Genomic DNA, 22,750 nt, shown 5'->3' with positions numbered 1-22,750 from the left:
AAAATGCAGGCTGAATCAGCAGGTGCTGTCGTGGAAGCTGCAGAAGATCTAGCTAAGGTCATTGATGAATGTGGTTACAGTAAAAACAGATTTTTCAGTGTAGACAAAACAGCCTTCTGTTGCAAGAAGATACCATCTAGGACTTTGAAAGCTAGAGACAAGCCAATACCTGACTTTAAAAGCGTCAAAAGACAGGCTGACTCTCGTTAGAGGTTAATGCATCTGGTCACTTTTAAGTTGAAGCCAGTGTTCCTTTGCCATTCCAAAAATCGTAGGGCCCTTAAGAATTATGCTAAATCTACTCTGCCTGTGCTCCGTAAGTGCAACAACACAGCGTGGATGATAGCACATCTGTATACAGCATGATTTACTGAATATTTTAAGCCCACTGTGGAGAGCTACTGCTTACAAAAAGGTTCCTTTTAAAATTACATCTCATCGACAACGTACATGATCACTCAAGAGCTCTGGTGCAGAGGAACCAGGAGATTCATGTTGTTTTCATGCTTGTGAACACAGCATCTGTTCTGCAGCCCATGGATCCAAGAGTTAATTTTGACTTTCAAATCTTATTATTTAAGTAATACATTTTATAAGATTATGGCTGCCATAGATAGTGATTTCTGTGGTAGATCTGGGGAAAGTAAACTGGAAACCTTATAAAAAGGATTCACCCATTCTAGATGCCATTCAGAACATTCATGATTCATGGGAGGAGACCAAAATGTCAACATTAACAGGACTTTGTAAGAGATTGATTCTAGCACTCATGGATCATTTGAGGGGTTCAGGACTTCAGTGTAGGAAGTCACTGTAGGTGTGGTGAAAATTGCAAGAGAACTAGAATTGGAAGTGGAGCCTGAAGATTTGACTAAATTGCTGCAATCTCATCATAAAACTGGAATGCGTGAGAAGTTGCTTTTTATGGATGAACAAAGAAAGTGGTTTCTGAGATTAGAGTCTACTTCTAATGAAGATGCTGTGAATGTGTTGAAATTATAACAACAAAGGCTTTAGAATATTCCCTAAACTTAGCTGATAAAGTAGCAGCAGAGTTTAAGGGGATTGAGTCCAATTGTGAAAACAATCTCTACTGTGGATAAAAAGCTATTAAGCAGCAGAGCATGCTACAGAGAAATCTTTCATGAAAGGAAGAGTCAACAGATGCAACAAACTTCATTGTCTTATTTTAAGAAGTTGCCAGTCACTCCAACCTTCAGCTATCACCCTGATCAGTGAGTAGCCATCCGATATTGGGACAAGACATTCTACCAGCCAAAGATTACAACTTGCTGAAGACTCAGGTGATTGTTAGCATTTTTTAGCAATAAAGTGTTTTTTAGTTAAGGTATATATATTGCTTTTTTAGACATAATGCTGTTGCACACTTAATAAACTACATTACAGTGTAAACATTACTTTTTTTTTTTTTTTTAAGATGGAGTCTCGCTCTGTTGCCCAGGCTGGAGTGCAGTGGCGCAATCTCGGCTCACTGCAAGCTCCGCCTCCCGGGTTCACGCCATTCTCCTGCCTCAGCCTCTCCAAGTAGCTGGGACTACAGGCGCCCGCCACCACACCTGGCTAATTTTTTGTATTTCTAGTAGAGACGGGGTTTCATCGTGGTCTCGATCTCCTGACCTCGTGATCCGCCCGCCTCGGCCTCCCAAAGTGCTGGGATTACAAGCGTGAGCCACCGCACCCAGCCAAACATTACTTTTATATTAACTTGAAAAACAAAAAATTATGTGACTTTCTTTATTTCAATATTCACTTTATTGCAGTTGTCTGGAAGTGAACCTGCAATATCTCCAAGTTATGCCTGTAGTAGATACACAAAACATAAATATATAGCACTACAAAAAAATGATCAAATCACGAAGACAGCAAGAGAAGAAAGGAATGAAAAAAACTATGAACAAAATGACAATAGTAAGTCTTTACCTGTTATTAATTACTTTAAATATAAATGGATTAAATTCCATCAACAAAAGTCATTGAGTGGCTGAATGAATTAAATAAAAAACAGGATCCAACCATGTGCTGCCTATAAGACACTCAGCTTTAAGGACAAATACAGGGTGAAAGCGGGGGAATGAGAAAAGATATTCCATCCAAATAGTAGTTAAAAGAGAGCAGGAGTGTCTACACTTATATCTTAGAAAATAGACTTTAAGTCGAAAACTGACACAAGAGACAAGGTCATTATAGAATGATAAAAGGGTCAGTCAGGAAGACAAAACAATTATAAATATATATGCATCCAGTATCAGGGCATCTAAATATGTAAAGCAAATATTAACAAACCTGAAGTGAAAAATAACAATACAATAATAAAAGAAGACATCAAGACACAACTGTCAACAATGGATAAATCATCTAGACAGAAAATCAGTGAGGAAACACTGGATTTTAACCAAACTATGGGCCAAATGGACGTAACAGACATACACAGAACATTCTATCCAACAACAGCAGAATACACATTCTTCTCAAGCACACGTGGAACATTCTCCAGGATAAATCACATGTTAGGCTACAAAACAAGTCTTAACAAATTTAAGAAGACTGAAATCATGTGAGATATCTTTTCTGACCACAATAATATAAAACTGGAAATCAATAAAAGGAAAATTTACAAATATGTGGAAATTAAACAGTCAATAAATATTAAAAGGGAAGTCATATTAATTGATATATAATATTAATATTAAAATACTAAAAGGGAAGTCAAAGCCAGGTGCCAGTGGCTCACGCCTGTAATCCCATTACTTTGGAAGGCCAAGGCGGGCGGATCACGAGGTCAAGAGATCGAGACCATCCTGACCAACATTGTGAAACCCCGTCTCTACTAAAATTACAAAAATTATCTGTGCTTGGTGGCACGCACCTGTAGTCCCAGCTACTCGGGAGGCTGAGGCAGGAGATTCGCTTGAACCCGGGAGGCGGAGGTTGCAGTGAGCCGAGATCTGGCCACTGCACTCCAGCCTGGGTGACAGTGCGAGACTCTGTCTCAAAAAAAAAAAAAGGAAGTCAAATAATATTTTGATACAAATAAAAATAAAAAACAACTTACCAAACTTACAGCAAGTGGCAAAAGCAATACTAAAAGGAAAATTTATAGCAAAAAATGTCCTATATTAAGAAAGAAGAAAAAGGCCAGGCACAGTGGCTCACGCCTGTAAGCCCAACACTTTGGGAGGCTGAGGCGCACAAATCATGAGGTCAGGAGTTTGAGACCAGCCTGGCCAACATAGTGAAACCCTGTCTCTACTACTACAAAAAATTAGCTGGGTGTGGTGGTGGTCACCTGTAATCCCAGCTACTTGGGAGGCTGAGGCAGGAGAATCGCTTGAACCTGGGAGGCGGAGGGTGCATGCAGTGAGCCGAGATCACACCACTGCACTCCAGCCCTAGCGACAGTGCGAGACTCCGTCTCAAAAAAAAAAAAGAAAAATTTCATACAACTTAACTTTAAATCCTAAGGAATTAGAAAAACAACATTCAAAGCTCAAAGTTAGCAGAAGAAAGGAAATAATAAATATTAGAGCAGAAATAAATACAGACTAGAAAAAGCAGTAGTAAGGACTAACAAAGCTGGGCGTTGCTTTTTGAAAAGATAAACAAAATTGACAAACCTTTAGAGTAAGAAAAAAGACTCAAAGAAGTGAAAGAGGAGTCATTACAACTGATGCCACAGAAATACAATAAGATTATAAGAGACTCCTGTGAGCCTTCATTTCCAACAAATTGAATAATCTAGAAGAATAAATAAATTCATAGAAACACAAATCTTCCAAAACTGAATCATAAAGGAAATATGAAATATCATCAGACCAATAGCAAATGAGAGTGAGTCCATAATTTTTGAAAATCTCCCCCCAAAAAAGAAAAGCCCAGGACTGGATGGCTTCACAGGTGAATTCTACCAAATATTTGAAGAAGAATTAATGCCAGTCCTTCTTGAACTCTTCCAAAAAGTTGAGGAAGAGGGAACGCTTCTAAACTTATTTTATGTGACTGGCACTACTGTGATGCCAAAGCCAGACAAGGACACTAACAATAAAACTATAGGTCAGTGTCTCTGATGAACATAGATACCAAAATCCTCGACAAATAATAGCAAACCAAATTCGACAGCACATTAAAAGGATCATACATCCTAAATGGGATTTATCCCTGGGGTGCAGGCATGGTTCACCATATGCACATCAATAAATATAATATGCCACATTGTAACAGAATGGATAAAAATCATGACCATGTCAATAGATGCAGAAAAATCATTTGACAAAATTCAACATTCTTTTATGATATAGCACTCAAAAAATTAACCATAGAAGAAATGTACCTCAATATAATGAAGTCCATATATGGCCATGTATGACAAGCCCACAGCTTAATATCATACTCAACAGTGAAAAACTGGAACCTTTTCCTCTAAGATCAGAAACAAGATGTGGATGCCTGCTCTTGCCACTTCTATTCAACGTAGTATTGGAAGTTCTAGCCAGAGCAATTAGGGAAGAAAAATAAAAGCATCCAAATCTGAAAAGAAAAACTAAAATTGTCTGCAGATGACATGGCATTATATATAGAAAACAGTAAAGGCACCACCAAAAAAAAAAAAAAACTGTTAAAATCAATAAACAATTTCAGCAAGGTTGGTGGATGCAGAACCAACATAGAAAAATCAGTTGCAGTTCTATACATTCAACAGGAAATTAGGAAAATCCCATTGACAGTAACATCAAAAAGAACAAAATACTTAGGAATAAACTTAGCCAAAGAGGTGAAAGTCTTCTGTTTTACTGATAAAAGAAATTAAAGCAGATACAAAGAAATGGAAAAACATCTCATGTTCATGATTGGAAGAAGTAATATTGCTAACATCTCCATACTACCCAAAGCAGTCTACAGATTCAATGCAATCTCTATTAAAATCTCAATGGCATTTTTTACAGAAATAGAAAAACAACCCTAAAATTAATATGGAACAACATAAGACCCCAAATAGCCAGAGCAGTCTTGAAAAAGAACAAAGCTGGAGGCATCATACTTCCTAATTTCAAAATATATTACAAAGCTACAGTAATCAAAACAGTATTGTGCTAGCATAAAGATGGATGTATAAACCAATGGAGCAGAAGAGAGACCCCATAAATAAACCCACTCATTTATGATTAACTGATCTTTGGTACCAAGAACAGAAAATGGGGAAAGGATAGTCTCTTCAACAAATGGTGTTGTGTAAACTGGAAATCCACAGGCAAAAGAAGGAAATTGGATCCTATCGTAGACCATGGCAAGAAATCAAAGCAAAATGGATTTAAGACTTAAATATAAATTCTGAAACTGTAAAACTTCTCACAGAAAACATAGGGGAAAAGCTTCTTGGCATTGGTCTTGGCAATGACTTTGTGGTTTGACACCAAAAACAATGGCAACAGAACCAAAAATAGGCAAGTGGAACTACATCATAATAAAAGCTCTGTACAGAAAAGGAAACAATCAGCAAAATTAAAAAGCAAGCTGAAGAGGCCGAGGCAGGCAGATTGCTTGAGCCCAGGAGCTCGAGACCAGCCTGGACAACATAGTAAAACCCCATCTCTACAAAAAAATACAAAAAGTAGCTGGGTGTGGTAGCATGCATGTGTAGTCCCAGCTGCTTGGGAGGCCAAGGTGGGAGGATCCACTGAGCCCAGGAGATCGAGGCTACAGTAAGCCATGATTACACCACTGCATTCCATCCTGGGAAACAGCAGGACCCTGTCTAGAAGAAAAAAAAAAGGTGATATAAAAGTAAGGAGGCTGAGGCGGGTAGATCACCTGAGGTCAGGAGTTCAAGACCAGCCTGGCCAACATGGTGAAACCCTGTATCTACTAAAAAAAAAAATACAAAAAAAAAAAAAATTAGGCATGGTGGTGCACACCTGTAATCCCAGCTACTTGGGAGGCTGAGGCAGGAGAATTGCTTGAATCTCGGAGCCAGAGGTTGCAGTGAGCCGAGATGGTGCTACTGCACTCCAGCCTGAACCACAGAGTGAGACTCCGTGTCCAAAAAACAAAGAGAAATGGAAGTTAAATATTAGCAAACCATCTATCAAGGTAAAAGGTTAATATCCAAAATATGGTAACTCATATAACTCAATAGCAAAAAAACAAATTTAACCTAATTTTAAAACAAGCAAAAGACAAATAGACATTTCTCCAGAGAAGACATACAAATGGCCTCCAGGCATATGGCAAGATGCTGAGTTTCATTAATCATGGAAATGCAGATCAAAACCACAGTAAGATATCAACTCACATCTTAGCATGTCTATTATCAAAAATAAATTTAAGGTCGGGCATGGTGGCTCACGCCTGTAATTCCAACACTTTGGGGGGCTGAGATGGGCAGATTGGTTGAGTCCAGGAGTTCAAGACCAGCCTGGCAAACATGGTGAAACCCTGTTTCTACTAAAAAATACAAAAAAAGCCAGGCATGGTGGCGCACACCTGTAGTCCCAGCTGCTCAGGAGGCTGAGGTGAGAGAATCACCTGAGCCTGGGAAGTTGAGGCTGCAGTGAGCCTTGGCAACCAGAGTGAGACTCTGTCTTTAAATATACATTTGTGAGGATGTAGAAAAATTGGAGCTTTTATACAACTGTTTGTGGGAATGTAAAATGGTGCAGCCACTATGGAAAGCAGCATGGAGATTGATCAAAAATAGCACTGCCGTATGATCCAATAATGGAATATTTCTGGACATGTATACAAAAAGATTGTAATCAGGATCTCAAAGATATCTGCACACCCATGTTCACTGCACCATTTTCACATTAGCCAATATAAGGAAACAAGCCAAATGTCCATCAAAAGATGAATAAAGAAAATGTGTTATAGACATGCAATGGAATAATATTAAGCCTTTAAAAAAGAGGGAACTCCTACTATATGCAGCAACCTGGATGAACCCACAGGACATTATGCTACATGAAATAATCCAGTTACAGAAGGACAAATACTACATGACTCCACTTATGTGAGGTATCTAAAATAGTCAAACTCCCAGAAGCAGAGAATAAAATGGTGATTGCTGGGGCTGTAAGGAGGGAAGAATGGAAAACTGTTAATCAATGAGTGTAAAGTCTCTGTTCTGCAAGATGAAAATTTTCTAGAGATCTCTTGTAAAGCATAGTACCTATTAGGATTGTGTTGAGTCTGTTGATCAATTTGGGGAGAATTGACATGTTAACAGTATTGAAACTTCCAACCAACAGACATGGTATTCCATTTACTTAGATCTTGTTTGATTTATTTCAACAATGTTTTGTAGATTTCAATGTATAGGACTGATACTTTCTGTTCAGCTTATTCCTAAATATTTTGTATTTTTGATACTACTGTAAATAGTTCTTTTTAAAATTTTAATTTCCAAATGTTCATTGCTAGCATGTAGAAATACAATTGATTTTTATATATTGACCTTGTATCCTGTGACCTTACTAAACTTGCTAACCTTACTAAACTCATAGTTATAGTAGCTTGTTTTAGATTCCTTAAAATTTTTGTGTAAATGATCATGTAATTGGTAAATAAGGACACTTCTGCTTCTTTCTTTCCAATCCATATTCTTTTTATTGATGAATAGTTTTATGGAGTATAGTTTTAATAGCTGATTTAAATTCTTTCCCTAAATCCTTCATCTGCCATTTCTGAGTATATTTTTGTTGATGGATTTTTCTTCTAGTTGTGAGCCATGTTTCCTTACCACTGTGTGGACTCTGCTGCTTTCCAGCGGTTCTCTCTTCAGCCTTGTAGTTTTGCCCCACACATGTACAAATCATTACTCAGCCAAAAACCTGGGTAATATGAAGTCTTTGCAAATCTGTGAAGCTCTTTCTGTACAGTTTGTCTCTGGTACTCTGCCCTAAAATTCTAGACTGCAAACTCCCCAAAATCTCTGTCTCCTCAACTCAGGGAGACTACCAGGCTATGTTGTAACCTGAAAACTCTCTCCAGGCCGTAATCTGAGGCAATTATAATACACACCTCATTTTTTCCCCATCTTTCAGGATCACAGTCCTATATTGCTTATTGTCCAGTGTCTGAAAACAATTATTTTGTTTTGTCTAGTTTCATAGTTGTTTACAGAGGGAAGGCAGTTGTCCTTAGTGTTTAATTCTTTGTAGAAGAAGTAAAAGTCTCTTACATATGTATTTTAATACCACCAAATAAATGAAAGTTGAGTTGAAAGGAGAAAAATACTGTGACTCTCCCCTCTGAGTATTATTAGAAATTGAGTGTGACATATTTTTTCTACTTTATCTAAAACCTTATATTCTCCAAAGCCAAATATCCATTCTTTTAGAAGTCTTTAAATTTTTTTATTTTTCTTTTTAAGAAAACTTATGAAAAACAAATTAACATCTTTATAATTTATGGATATGGTAGCAACTTTAGAATAAAGAAAGGATAAAAACCTTAAAAGCAGACATATGTTAGTAATGTATTCTTTGGAGTCCAATATGGAAGCCATTCTCACAAGAACAGTTTTATATCTTTTTTGTAATAGAAAAAAAATGTGGTTTGTTTGTTTGATGTCTGTCTTTGAAATGTTTTTTTAAAATACAGTTTGGAATCACATGTCAAGTTGATTAGATTTACCAGAGTGACTAAAACTTTTTAAAGGTCAAGAAAAATTAGATTATTTCCATTAGTAATTCCTGTAATGTTTTCCTTGACATGTTCTACATTGGCTCTTTTATAACCTTTTCCTATTTACTACTTGGAGTCTTCATATTTTTCTTCTTATGTAGGGTGATTTTATATATTAATTTTTTTAACTGTAGCATTTGTTACACATTTTTCTCACAATGTTGGCTTGCCCTTTTTAGTGAGGTATGCTGTTGGATATCAAGTTTTTCATTTTTATGTAGTCAAAAATATATCGCTTCCTTTCTAATTTATTGCTATTCCAAGATTAGGAAGACTTGACTATCTGAAAGCCACCTCAGGTTCAACATGTGCAAAATAGTGCTCATTGTCTACTCCACCACCATGCCTCCACACCGCCCCCCCAAAAATTTCCTGATTTTCATTTCTAATATTCCCTATCCCAGTAAGAAACTGTACCATATTAACACAACCCAGAAAATTTAGGAGTTATTCTTGCCTACTCTCCCCTCACCCCCTATAGCTAATCCAGCACCTATTCCTGTCCATTTTACCTCTGATATGTAGCTTGAGGCTGTCCATTTTCTCTACATTGACCAACAAAACTCCAGTTCAAGATGCCAATATCTCTCATCTCTATTACTAAAATACTTTCTTAACTCATCTCTCCACTTTGGCTCTGCCATCCTTCCAGGCTGTTCTAATGCCACAGTAACATTTCATAGACATAAATTTAATTTAATCATTTTATTCTTTTCTTTTTTTTTTTTTTTTTGAGACGGAATCTCACACCGCCACCTGGGCTGGAGTGCAATGGCGCGATCTCGGCTCACTGCAACCTCCATCTCCCAGGTTCACACGATTCTCCTGCCTTAGCCTCCTGAGTAGCTGGGATTACAGGTGCACACCACCACACCCGGCTAATTTTTTGTATTTTTATTAGAGACGGGCTTTCACTATGTTGGCCGGACTGGTCTCAAACTCCTGACCTCGTGATCCACCCACCTTGGCCTCCCAAAGTGCTGCGATTACAGGCGTGAGCCACTGCGCCCAGCCTATTCTTTTCTTAAAATGACTGTTGAGCAGCTTACAAAATTTTTTGACATAGAACCCTGTCTACCTCTACATCATCATTTCATGTTCACTCACTGTCTGTACTCCAGTCACTCTGGATTCCTTTCAGCTCGCTTTGGTCTCTTCAGGTGCTGCAAATGCTTTTCCTTTTCCCTGTAACACTGTCTCACTACCTTCCTTCTCCTGATAAACTTCCACTTATTCTTAAGATCCATTTTAATCAATTTAGGGACGCCTTCTCTGACTTACAGTGTCAAATATGCCCATGATATGTAGCACCATGTACTTGTCCTTCACAGCACTGAATCACTATTGTGTCTCTAGTATATAGCACAGTTCCTAGTACTTCGTAGGCCCTCAGGGAATTGTTGGTTAAATGAATAAACGAATTAATGATTATTCCTCAAGCTAAATTTTAGAATCATTGAGCTTTTCAGTGAAATTAAGGTGATTTACTTGAGAAAATGTGACATACCATCAAGAAATGGTGTTTTTCAGGCCAGACATGGTGGCTCATACTCATAATCTCAGCACTTTGAGAGTCCAATAAATACAAAATATTTAAAATTATCCACATATGGTGGCACATGCCTGTGGTCCCAGCTACTCAGGAGGCTGAACTAGAAGGATCACTTAAGCCCAGGAGGTTGAGGCTGCAGTGAGCCATGATCATACCACTGCACTCCAACCTGAACAACAGAGCGAGACACTGTCTCCAAAAAAAAAAAGGAAAAGAAATGGTATTTTTCATTTATTTAAATCTTGTATCACTGTTGTAGATGATACATTTTTTAATTAAAATTGTCCCTAAGTTTTATGTTATAAATGAAATATCTAGTTGGTTATTATTGGACATAGGAGTTTTCTCTTTATCCAGTTGTTTTTCTCCTATTTTATTTACAATTTTACTATTAGAAAACTATGTTTAGTAGCTAAAATTATCTAAAACCAAAAGATTTTTACATAGTTTTCTTTTTTTTTTTTTTTTTTAGGTAGTCTGTCTCCCAGGCTGGAGTGCAGTGGCATGATCTTGGCTCACTGCAACCTCCGCCTCCCGGTTCAGCTGGGATTCCAGGCATGTGCCACCATGCCCAGCCAGTATTTGTATTTTCAGTACAGACAAGGTCTCGCCATGTTGGCCAGGCTGGTCTCGAACTCCTGGCCTCAAGTGATCCCCCCGCCTTGGTCTCCCAAAGTGCCAGGACCACAGGTGTGAGCCACTGGGCCTGGCCTTACATAGTTTTCTACTTCCTTTGTTCATAAGCTGTATGGTTTGATCATAAAACTGGAGAAGGTTCTCTTTAGATTTTAGTTAAGGAATATTTCTTACTGAGTAGATATCTTCAGGGCAGCGACTTATCCTGGAGCATTTAACATGTTGATTAAATTAACTGCTTTGAGAAATGTTTATATTGTAATTATCATCTTTATAAAATTTAGAGCTTATATAGTTTGTCATATGTCATTGTGTCATTTATCCCTAAACCCTATAAGGTAGGTATTGTTATTACTGATGAAGAATTGAGTCTTAGGCACATTGAGAGACTTTTCCATGGTCATTGTAAATTTAGTTCCTGAACCAATCTTTATATCCTAGTCCTTGTTCTTTAAAGCTTATGCCACTTCTCCTGTATCATGTTGCTTTGTATGTATAAAGAAATCTGAACCCCGTCTCTACTAAAAGTACAAAAAAATTAGCCGGGCGTGGTGGCGGGTGCCTGTAGTCCCAGCTACTCGGGAGGCTGAGGCAGGAGAATGGTGTGAACTCAGGAGGCGGAGCCTGCAGTGAGCCGGAATTGCGCCACTGCACTCCAGCCTGGGTGACAAGAGTGAGACTCCGTCTCAAAAAAAAAAAAAAAAAAGAAATCTGAATATAAGTATAAAGCAATCTGAAAGTACTTAACTGGATTCTAATTGAGTTATAAAATAGAAACCTTGCTAGAATATCCCCTTTGCGTATTCTTTTTTTTATATTTATATTTTTTAAGTATAAATTATTTAGAAAATCATTTTAAATGATTGTTCTTGTAGGAACCTTCAGAAGTTTAGTCTTTTTGGAGACATAAGTGTTCTACAACAGCAAGGAAGTTTGTCAAATACATACCTCAGCAAGGTGGACCCTGATGGCAAAAAAATTAAACAGTAAGTTATATGGTTAATGGAAAGGAGGTTGTACTATTAATAATATGTTTCTTCTAAGAAATTATGAGATACAGAAGAGTAATGATTTTTTTCCTAAAAGGAACATAGGTCCTGGAAATGTTTTAATGATGAAATACAGTGATCAGCATCTGCCATTCCATCTCATAAATCTTTAAGACAAATCAAATAACTTAGTGGATAATTATTGCTATTTAAAATTATTTCTCTACTTGCCTTTGCTATAATATAAATTGTATGTCATCATACTTTTCTACTAAACGGGTATAAGTGGTGCTTTTCTTGGATGAGGAACATATTTCTATGTGTTTAATAGATCTGTATGTTTAATATACCTTATTCATTATATTTTAATGTGAATTTTAATGGTATTTACTGTGGGTTGAATAGAAATTACCTAATGAGGAAAAATAGATCTCAATAGGCTTTTCATTGCCTATTTTCAAAAGTCAGTGTTAAAAGATTAGAACTAAATGTTAATGGGATCACTGTGGCATGTGTTTTCCTTATAGAATTCAGCAACTGTTTGAAGAAATCCTGAGTAATAGTAGGCAACTGAAATGGCTGTCCTGTGGGTTTATGCTGGAAATAGTAACCCCAACATCACTGTCATCTCTCTCTAATGCTGTTGCCAACACCATGGAGCACCTGAGTTTACTGGACAATAATATTCCTGGTAACAGCACTCTTATTACTGCAGTTGAACTGGAGCGATTTGTGAATCTGCACTCACTTGCCTTGGATTTTTGTGACTTTACAGCGGAGATAGCAAGAGTCTTAACTGATAGCAACCATGTGCCTTTGCAACGACTGTCTCTTCTGGTTCACAATGTTTCCGTAATGCACAAGTCTCTGGACAACATGCCAAATGATGAGCATTGGAAAGCCCTGTCGCGAAAGAGCACCAGCCTTCGGGTCTATATAATGGCTTTTGATATCAAGAGTGAAGATATGTTAAAGATTCTGAAACCCAGTATACCACTAGAGAGGATTCATTTTGATAGCTATATCACTTGTGTTTCAGGGGCTATTGTTGATCTTATATCCAGGCAATATGACAAGTTCCTCACTCATTTTATCTTAATGAATGATGTGATTGACACATCTGGTTTTCCAGATCTTAGTGACAACCGAAATGAAGATCCGTTGGTTTTATTAGCATGGAGGTGCACAAAGCTCTCTCTTCTGGCAATTCATGGTAGGTGATCTTCTTCATTATAATCTGATACTGGAATTAGACCAAAAACATTTTATGCCAGTAAAGAGATAGCACTGACCTTTATAGTATCAAGAAATCTTGTATCAAGTTGATACACAGATTCTTATGCTTTTTAAAGTTTGCAAGATATATCACTTACAAAAGGAAAATCGTATTCAACCCTAAGTGTTCTGCTCCAGCTTCCCTGTTACTTTTTTGTCCATCATGTGAATGGCGGTATTTGAAAAAAAATCAATGAAATTAATTTAGCTGTCTAAGAAAGCACACATACCTGTGGTAGATATATTTCCTCTAATCACACGACCCCTTAAAACATAGCACGGGGGAAGAGAACGTATGATTTCTTTCATGCTCACCACCTCATCTTTTAGATTCTTGGTATCAAAGTATTAATGTGTATAATTTTTTTTAACGATGGTTCCATTGATATGCTTCTTTCATTTTAACGTGACCTGTTCTCATTTGGATCGAGAGTTGGTATTCTGACAAATTTACTTCCTTTTCAGATACTTGTAAGATAATTACAAAGTAGTCTATAAGAATGTCTTAAACTCTCTTATTAGCTATCTTACTAGCACTGTTTCATTATTGTTTTTTTAGTGTGCATTTGTTTTTGGGAATGTATGCCTTGCTTTTCAAGTCTTGCTTTATGCCAGTCATCAGAGGTAGTAGAAAATACTAGATCAATACTGAAAGTGGTAAACACAATGGGGTAAAGACATATCAGGTTATTTAAAAGTTAATTTAAGCCAGTCTTTTTAAAGCCTTAAAGGCTTTTTCTTCTTTAAGCTAAAGCTCCCCGTATTCATTCCTCTTTATTCCTTCCCAGAAGTAGTTAGTATTGTGAAGTTGGTGCATACCATTCCCATGATTGTTTTATAATTTACATATTTGCTACTGACAGTTAACAGTTTACCTTTAAAGTGTCACTTCATAACTTTGTGAAGCATTACAGGAGATGATTTTTCACAAATGAAAAATACATTTACTGTGTGTGGTTAACAAATACATGCATATATGAACAAAAAATTTCATCCTTATGGTACATCATTACCCAAAGCTATCAAATTTATTTGTATATACTTTAAATGTCTATTTTACTGAATGAAGTAGTATCATAAAGGATTAGATCACCTGCCAGTTCACCACCTGTAGTGTTTGTTAACTCTTGAACACAACTTCTAGCCTTTTTTTTTCTGGGCTATACAAGCATGTTTCCTTTTCCAATTTCAATATATGTCTTTTTTTTTTTTCTTTTTTTTTTTTTATTATACTTTAGGGTTTTAGGGTACATGTGCACAATATGCAGGTTTGTTACATATGTATCCATGTGCCATGTTGATTTCCTGCACCCATTAACTCATCATTTAGCATTAATTTCAATATATTTCTAAAGGAAAAAGATCAAAATGGTAACTGAGATACAAATTTGAAGCTTCTCTAGAAGTTTTGAATGAGGAAAAGACAGACTTATCAAAGAGAAAAGGAAATGCAAGAAAATGACAGTGTTGTCTTTTGTTTATTTTTCAGGTTACACGGTGTGGGCACACAACCTCATTGCCATTGCTCGTCTTCGGGGCTCTGATCTGAAAGTGCTTGAAGTCACCGAAGAAAGTATTGATTTTGACCAAGGTGAACTGGCCGACCAGGATGTAGATCCAGTGCATAACCTTATTGAGCAGGTATCCCTGGGCCTGGGTCAACCTTGGCACGCAGTCATGGACATCGAATCACTCAGTGTCTTCACTGAACCAAATCGTCATTTTTACAGAGAGATGCAAAGCTTCAGTGAAGACATTTAGCTTTTTTTTAATGTAGAATTCCTGTGGTTACATATGCAAGTAGGGTCCTATTATGTTTTTTTTTTTCAGTAGTGTGAATTAATCCTTTTGTGCTGTGTTTAATCAGTATTAGCTTTATAGAATTATATATGTATATTCTACTTCTTGATCAAAGAACGTAGTCGGGTATTGGTTTAGAAGTTCAAAGTGACAATGTATAGGGCTTTCACGGTTAATGGACTTGTTACCAAACCTTAAGGATATACAGCCGAAGATTGTCTGAGGTTGCTGGCTAACTTTTTCACTGAGTTACTCTGCCTTTTTGACGTTTTTATTCTTTGTGTGTCAGAGTTCAGAGCTCAGGAGCCAAAATATTTTTATACATATATAGATATATATCCATAGCCTGGTAGATTTATATGCAATGCACTGCATCCATGCATTCTGATAGCATTTCGTTAATTTTGATTTCAAATGGAAGATAAATAATATCCCAAATGAATTATCTGTAACAGAAAAGCCAAGACTTTAACTTTCATTACATATCTAATAGTTGGTATCACCAGTTACCATTTTGAAATTTGTATAGTACTAGGTTAGAACATTGCTTAATCTTTTTTTAAAAAAAAAAATGCATTTACGTAAACATGAATACTGAAATTGTTGGATTTTTAAACTGTATCTGACATAATATTCATCAATTACATTACACATTCATATATTCATCATACACATATTCATCAGTTACATTACACATTCATTTAGCCCAGATTTCAAATAGTGGGGGAAGAAAGAAACTGTATTTCCGAGTAAAACCTTCTAAAGGAAATAAAAATACAGAGTTGTAAATACACATGCTTGCAAAAACATTAGTCGTGAAATCCCTAGCAACAAGTCACTGGATTTTTCTCTGTCAGCACGCATGTCAGCTGCCAAAGAATAGACTTAATGAAGAAGTGCCCACATGCTGGCAGGGGCTGGCCCACTCTGGCCAGCCAGATACTGCTAGATTGTAATATTTAAGGTCGAATTTCGACCTGTGGTACACAGCTGTGCTGTGGCTCAGTCAGCAACCTCAGAACTCTGAAAAAACAAAACAAAAAAAAAAAAAGAAAAAAAAAACATGCACCTGTTTCACTGTGAATAGTGAATGTAAAGGAAAGAAAGGAAAAACTGAAAGCTTGTTCTATCACAGGTATGAGCTGCTATGATACATGAAGAACATTCCATGAAGTATGTTTTAAAACCTTGTTATATCTGAGAGGCTTTAAAAGCCTATTAACTGTTTCAGGGCAACCGCGGTACAGACGTGGTCTCTGTGAGACTTCCACCTGACCCCAGTTTTAAGTGGTACGAATGTTGTGCATTTAATGTTAAAGGACAGTCTGCAATAATAAAGTAAGTAGCCAACCTGGGTGCCCAGCAGTGCTGAGACCTGGCTGCTCTATTGTAAGCTTTGGAAACACAATTTATGCAACAGATGTCCAGATATGATTCTATTTATGGAAAAAAGTTTATATGTGTTTTACAAATGGTTTTACCATCTTATATTAAAATGACCTTTTGACAGGTGTGCACTGTTTTGTCTCCAGTGAGCACATACCATGCGGATTTTATATGTACATCAGTAGTGTGAATCCACTGGCACAGTGTGTGTAAATGCCAGATGTGGTGAGATTTTATCTTATAAATGTGATCAGATAAAATAACTCCTGACAGAAACTGTAAGGAAACCAGCTGAATGTTTGACCTGATGACTGATGTTGTATGGTTTATGTTAAATGTATATTCTTTTAATCAATGAATAAAGCATTAAAAATGATCATTGTAATATATTTTATTGTATATGAAGCATGACTACTTTTAGTGTTAAATAAACTGCAATAATCCTTATATTGTGTATAATAATGTGTTAGTATTCTGGTTGTATTCTGGTGCAGCAACGCTTAAATTTGAGAATACATTATAAAAATTCTTAGCTGAATAGTTTGGAGGATTTTTTTACAAAAATTCACTTTGACAAAATACAAGTTTAAAAGCAGACACTGGATTTCTTAGCACAAAATCTCCATATATTATGCACCTAGAATACATTATCAATATGGTAAAACTTAATTTATACACTAGAGGGGCTGCTTTTTTTAAAGATTCCTATACCAAATGCAAAAATACTTAGATATGCCAATATTAAATTCTTCATAAACCCCTATATTCCTTTATTTTGGTATTCTAATCTCTGTTTTTGGTTGTTGAGACTCACAGCTCTTATTTATAAGAAAGAAAAGGACTTCTTTTCTTCCTTCCATCTTCCCTTATCATTCCAGACATTGACTCTTCCAGGCACTGCTTTATCTCGGAATAATCTGGTGTTCACAAATAATTGTCCTTATACTTACCACTTCGTTACTTCCTGCACATATCTGAGTCCTTTGAATGAATGAACATGCTTAAGTATATATTTAAGACGTACCCAAAATGTATGAAAAAGGAAAGTCTTCTAATACGAATAGCATGCAAGTTAAGGTTATTGTAGCAAAGCTCTAAATTTGGGAGGCTTGACATCTGTTTTCTAGTCTAAGCTCTGGCTCTACTTGAGCACAAACTCCTCTTTCAGCTTTGGTTTCCTCATCTCTAAAATGAAGGATTGGACTTGGCTAGTTAAAACTCCGATTCTTCATTGAAATTTTCCACTGCTGTTAGCTCAGTAGCTCACAGATACACGAGATCATCTTTAAACAAAGGCATTAAATATTTTCAAAACATAGCTTATTAAACTATATGAAATTTACATATCTATCTAAAATTACTTTCCATTTCCCCACCACAAAGATGCAGAAATTGAACACAAAGATGCAGTAACTTGCTTGGGACTTAGAGCATGAATCAGGTTGGATCCTTACGAAGCCAGTAACATAACACAGTGCTAATGGAGTAACAAAGCAGATGTGAATAATACTCAGGGACCATACCACATTGTATCAATGTTTCCCAACCTTTGTCATGTTGTAGCACGCATAGAAAATACTGTACATCATACTGGTATAAACCAGAAAGGATTAGAGAAAAAAATTACTTTTTTTAAATTATATAATTGATGAAAAATAAAATGTAGAAGATTTGAGGAAAAATACTGAATTTGTATGGAACTTTCAAATAAAATCTTGCCAGATGTTTTAACTGATTTAATTGACATTTGATTAAAATGTTTTAATACTGTCACCAATAGAAACACCCCACAAACAGGTAATAATTTTTAGGTCTTTTTTAAAAATAACAATTAATTTATGCAGTTGAAACTAAGAAATTTAACGCTTCCTTTTCTTTCTTTGGGAAATAATGTGAGTTAATTTCAAATTCAAATTGATGTTTATTACAATTACTTTAAAATCATTATGCTCTAATTTGTAATCTCCCTTACATAATCCTACTGCTAGGTGAGACACCACTGAAGAGTAAACAGCCACCAACTTTATATCTATGTGAAGGCAATTAGAGGCTGCAGGGAGCCCTCCTCCCACATCCAGCTCCAACCCTTTCAAATCCAACTAGCCACACCTGGGGGCCTCACACTTGGGCTTCCTTCCTGCTCTTTGGACACCTGGAACGTACTTTTTTCACAGCTTTGTAGATGCCCCCCCTTTTCTGTGATGGACAGGGACTCTCTCATCTGGCCAGGAGTAGTGAGTGTCTGAGTTTGCTCTCTGTCCGGGGCATACTTTCAGAATCAGCTCCACTCCCACTGCTCAGAAGAGCCTGAAAGCATCAGAAGGCAAGCAACCCAGGCTCCAGCCACCCCAGGACTCATCAGGTGTCCTTACAGGGTATCACCCCTGGTACAGTATACTAATTAATTTGGTTTGCTGGTTGTGGAAATAAACGGATGATGTATTATGAGTAAGTTTTCAGGATACTTGAATCATCCTTTCTGAAAGATTTTTTAAAAGGGCAAGATATACCATGTGTTGGCAAGGAAGAGGAAACACAGCTGGAACTTGAATTGATATATCCATTTTGGAAAGCAAACTTACAATATCTTGTAAAGTTGAAGTTGCCTGTGCCCTGTAACCCAGAATTTTCACTTTTAGATGTATTCTCTAATCCCATGTTTTCTAACTTGTTTTCCTAGCCCCTAAAAATGTACCCCTTTGCATATTTTTAAGTTAAACATTTAACATTGGTCATAATCTTAGCAGATATAAACATTAGCAGTTTGAAGTAAATTATATACATGACTTCTTGAAATATGTATAATGGAATCTAAATGCTATAGTAATTTAATACTTACCATCTTTCTTTTTTTTTCTTTTTTTTGACAGTCTCACTCTGTCACCCAGGCTGGAGTGCAGTGGTGCGATCTCAGCTCACTGCATCCTCCACCTCCTGGGCCTACCAAGTAGCTGGGACTACAGGCATATGCCACCAAGCCCAGCTAATTTCTGTATTTTTTTAGTAGAGTTGGGGTTTCATCATGTTGGCCAGACTGGTCTTGAACTCCTGACCTCAAGCGATCCTCCCACCTTGGCCTCCCAAAGTGCTGGAATTACAGGCATGAGCTACTGCACCCAGCCTACTTACCATCTGTTTTTAAAATGCAGTTCACTCAGTCCTGATCACTAGAAATTCTGTCATTCATTTTCCTCCTTAAGCTTGTATATTCTGTCAGTTTATTTGCCTTTTAGCTCTGAATGCATCCTTCAATATATACTCTCTCACAAAAAACATTCACACCCTCTTCACAAGAGTGCAAGCATGAGGACAAGGATCAGTATGGATGGGCATGAAGGTAATTTTATCTGTAACTGGGCATTCATTCTATTATTATTTCCTATTTTAAAAAATAATTTGTAATTTGCTGATCCAAGTTACAAACAAATGAATGTTCATGGACTGACTTCTTTCATAATCCTGAGTCTAAAGTCAACTGTTTTAGTCCATTTTGTGCTATTACAGAAGATCTGAAACTGGGTAATTTATAAAGAATATTAATTGATTTCTCACAGTTCTGGAGGCTGAGAGGCCCAAGATCAAGACGCCAGCATGTTTGGTGTCAGGTGAGGGCCCTATCTCCACCTCCAAGATGGCACTTTGAATGCAACATCCTCCGAAGCAACATTGTAATCTCACATGGCAGAAGAGAGAGAGCTAATCTACTTTTGTAAGCACTTTTTATAGGGGCAATAATCCATTCATGAGAGTGAAGCCCTCATGACCTAAATAAACTTCTCCCATAAGACCCCACTTTCCAACTCTGTTGTATTTGGGGATTAAACTATGAATCTTGGAGGGAACACATTCAAACCACAGCAGTGACCAAGGCAGGAGGACAGAGTATTGCTTTCTATCCTTTCATGCATTACTGAATCACAGTAACTTGAAAGAGGCTCAAAGATCTACTGAGAGTTTAAGGCCTAGTTGTTTGTAGGAAAGTTCTAAATAGATCTTTCAAAATATGTCACTGTGTGGGGGAAAAGGGGAGATACTGGTCAAAGGGTATGAACTTTCAATTATAAAATTAATTCTGAAGATTTAATATACAGTATGGTGACTTGTTAATAATGTATATTTGAAATTTGCTAAGAAAGTAGATCTCAGGTGTTCTCACCACACCAAAAATGGTAACTATGTGAGGTGATGGATATTTTAATTAGCTTGAGTATTGTAATCATTTCAGTATATACATATATGAAAACACATTGTGTACCTTAAATATATGCAAGTTTTGCCAATCGCACCTCAATAAAGCTGCAAAATGGCACTGTAATTGACTCTACCATATTTTAGTTTAAAGCACTATTGTCATTAGATTAATACTTATTTAATATGGACATTATATCCAACAACCTCAGCTATTTGAAGTGTAGCCAACGATCCAGAAATAAGTATAAAAAACTCGTGGAGCTGGATTAGTCCCTGACTAATGGGTAAAGGGGTCACCCTCAGAAGAGCCATTTCCAATTCCTTCTAGCTCACTTTGTCTTATTTTCAGCATAATTCTAATTAACCTGTTCATCAGGTTTCTCAGTCTACAGTGGATTAGAAAGGGAAAGGAAGGGGATGACTGCCAAAGGCATGAAGCTTACACATGTGAAAGCAAGAACATAATCAGTCTTAGGCCATTTTGGAGTTTGAAACAGACTTCAACACCCCTATAACAAGCCTGAACTACAGGGCAATGGTAAGTATTTGTAATGAACTTGAATCAATATAAAAATATTACACTGTGTTCAGAATATTTGCATAAATTAATGGAGCATTTAATACATTTTGGAAATATTTCTACTGAAGATGGCTAAAATAAAAGTATGTATTTAAAAGACTAGCATTTAGCTAAAAAATACACACTTAAGCCCGGGCGTGGTGGCTCACGCCTGTAATCCCAGCACTTTGGTAGGCCGAGGCAGGCAGATCACCTGAGGTCAGGAGTTGGAGACCAGCCTGGCCAACATGGCAAAACCCCATCTCTACTAAAAGTACAAAAATTAATCGGGCGTGGTGGCGGGCAACTGTAATCCCAGCTACTCAGGAGGGTGAGGCAGGAGAAGCTTGAACCCGGCAGGGGGAGGCTGCAGTGAGCCGACACCGCACCACTGCAAAAAAAAAAAAAAAATCACGTAAGTAAATTCTCTGAGAAACAATGTTGATAAATCGGCTAAGAAATACCATAACTTAAATGTATTAAATATTTACTGTGTGCAAAGCACTATTTTGAGCATTTCACAAACAAGTATTTTGTCATTTAATTCTCACAGCAACCCTGGAGTAGATATCATTTCATTTCACATATAAGGAAACAGGCATAGAAAAATTAACAATTGTGTCTAAGGTCGTAAAACCAGTAAGAGTTTGGGTAGAAGTTAAACCCAGAGGATAGAACTCCTACATTATATGACTTTTATCCTGCTGAGCCTAAACACTACAATTACTCTACTATTAGGTAGATAATTCTATTTTTCCACTTAGTTTGTAAAATTTACAATATTAAAGCTCCATCCATGTTCTCCACGTACCAGTATTCTTTCTGTATTTCTTGAAGTGCATTAACTGCCCTTGGTACTTTTATCAGTATCACCAAATCTAAGGAATCACAAAGCAACAGAATAATCATCATGTAGGTGTATGAATTTATGCCTAACACATCTAACATACAAAGTGTGTGTGTGTGTGTGTGTGTGTGTATTATATAACCTATGCGTATAATTTTATTCTAATTGTTAATAAGAAATACATAATTGGCCAGGCGCCATGGCTCACGCCTGTAATCTCAGCACTTTGGGAGGCTGAGGCGGGTGGATCAGAAGGTCAAGAGATCAAGACCATCCTGGTCAACATGGTGAAACCCCCATCTCTACTAAAAATACAAAAATTAGCTGGGCTTGGTGGCGCAAGCCTGTAGTCCTAGCTACTCTGGAGGCGAGGCAGGAGAATCGCTTGAACCCGGGAGGCAGAGGTTGCAGTGAGCCAAGATCGCGGCACTGCCACCAGCCTGGCGACAGAGCGAGACTCCATCTCAAAAAAAAAAAAAAAAAAAAAGAATACACAGTTGGTATGTGATGAGCCAATTGTTAGACAAGATAGCTCTAAAATTAGAATAGGCACTGCACTATAGTTGTAATTATTTCTGAAAGCTAAGAACTACTCAACTGAGGTGACATTATTAAAGATTTTCAAGTGGTTTTTGTTTTTTGTTTTTTTTGAGACAGTCTCACTCTGTTGCCAGGCTGGACTACAGTGGCACGACCTCAGCTCACTGCAACCTCCACCTCCCAGGTTCAAGTGATTCTCGTTCCTCAGCCTCCAGAGTAGCTGGGATTACAGGCACACGCCACCGCACCCAGCTAATTTTTGTATTTTTAGTAGA

General features: G+C 37.0%; 1 protein-coding gene across 2 annotated transcripts in view; it reads left to right on the top strand.

The window, feature by feature from the left end:
* FBXO33 (F-box protein 33) overlaps window positions 1-16,785 on the top strand; it is a 35,052-nt gene extending 18,267 nt beyond the window's left edge. Inside the window, exons 2-4 of one of the 2 annotated variants that reach the window (XM_003263738.4) lie at window positions 11,764-11,874; window positions 12,405-13,090; window positions 14,642-16,785. In XM_003263738.4, the coding sequence (XP_003263786.1) occupies window positions 11,764-11,874; window positions 12,405-13,090; window positions 14,642-14,913 (1,069 nt within the window). In that variant the 3' untranslated portion in view covers window positions 14,914-16,785. The remainder of the gene's footprint in view (window positions 1-11,763; window positions 11,875-12,404; window positions 13,091-14,641) is intronic. The other variant, XM_030813814.1, reaches the window with a different exon arrangement.
* The last annotated feature ends 5,965 nt before the right edge of the window (window positions 16,786-22,750 follow it).

The sequence above is a fragment of the Nomascus leucogenys genome, chromosome 1a (genome assembly GCF_006542625.1).
Source record: "Nomascus leucogenys isolate Asia chromosome 1a, Asia_NLE_v1, whole genome shotgun sequence".
In the NCBI taxonomy this organism is placed as follows: domain Eukaryota; kingdom Metazoa; phylum Chordata; class Mammalia; order Primates; family Hylobatidae; genus Nomascus; species Nomascus leucogenys.
Note: the sequence above shows the minus strand (reverse complement) of the source record. Positions and strands in the feature narration are given on the sequence as shown.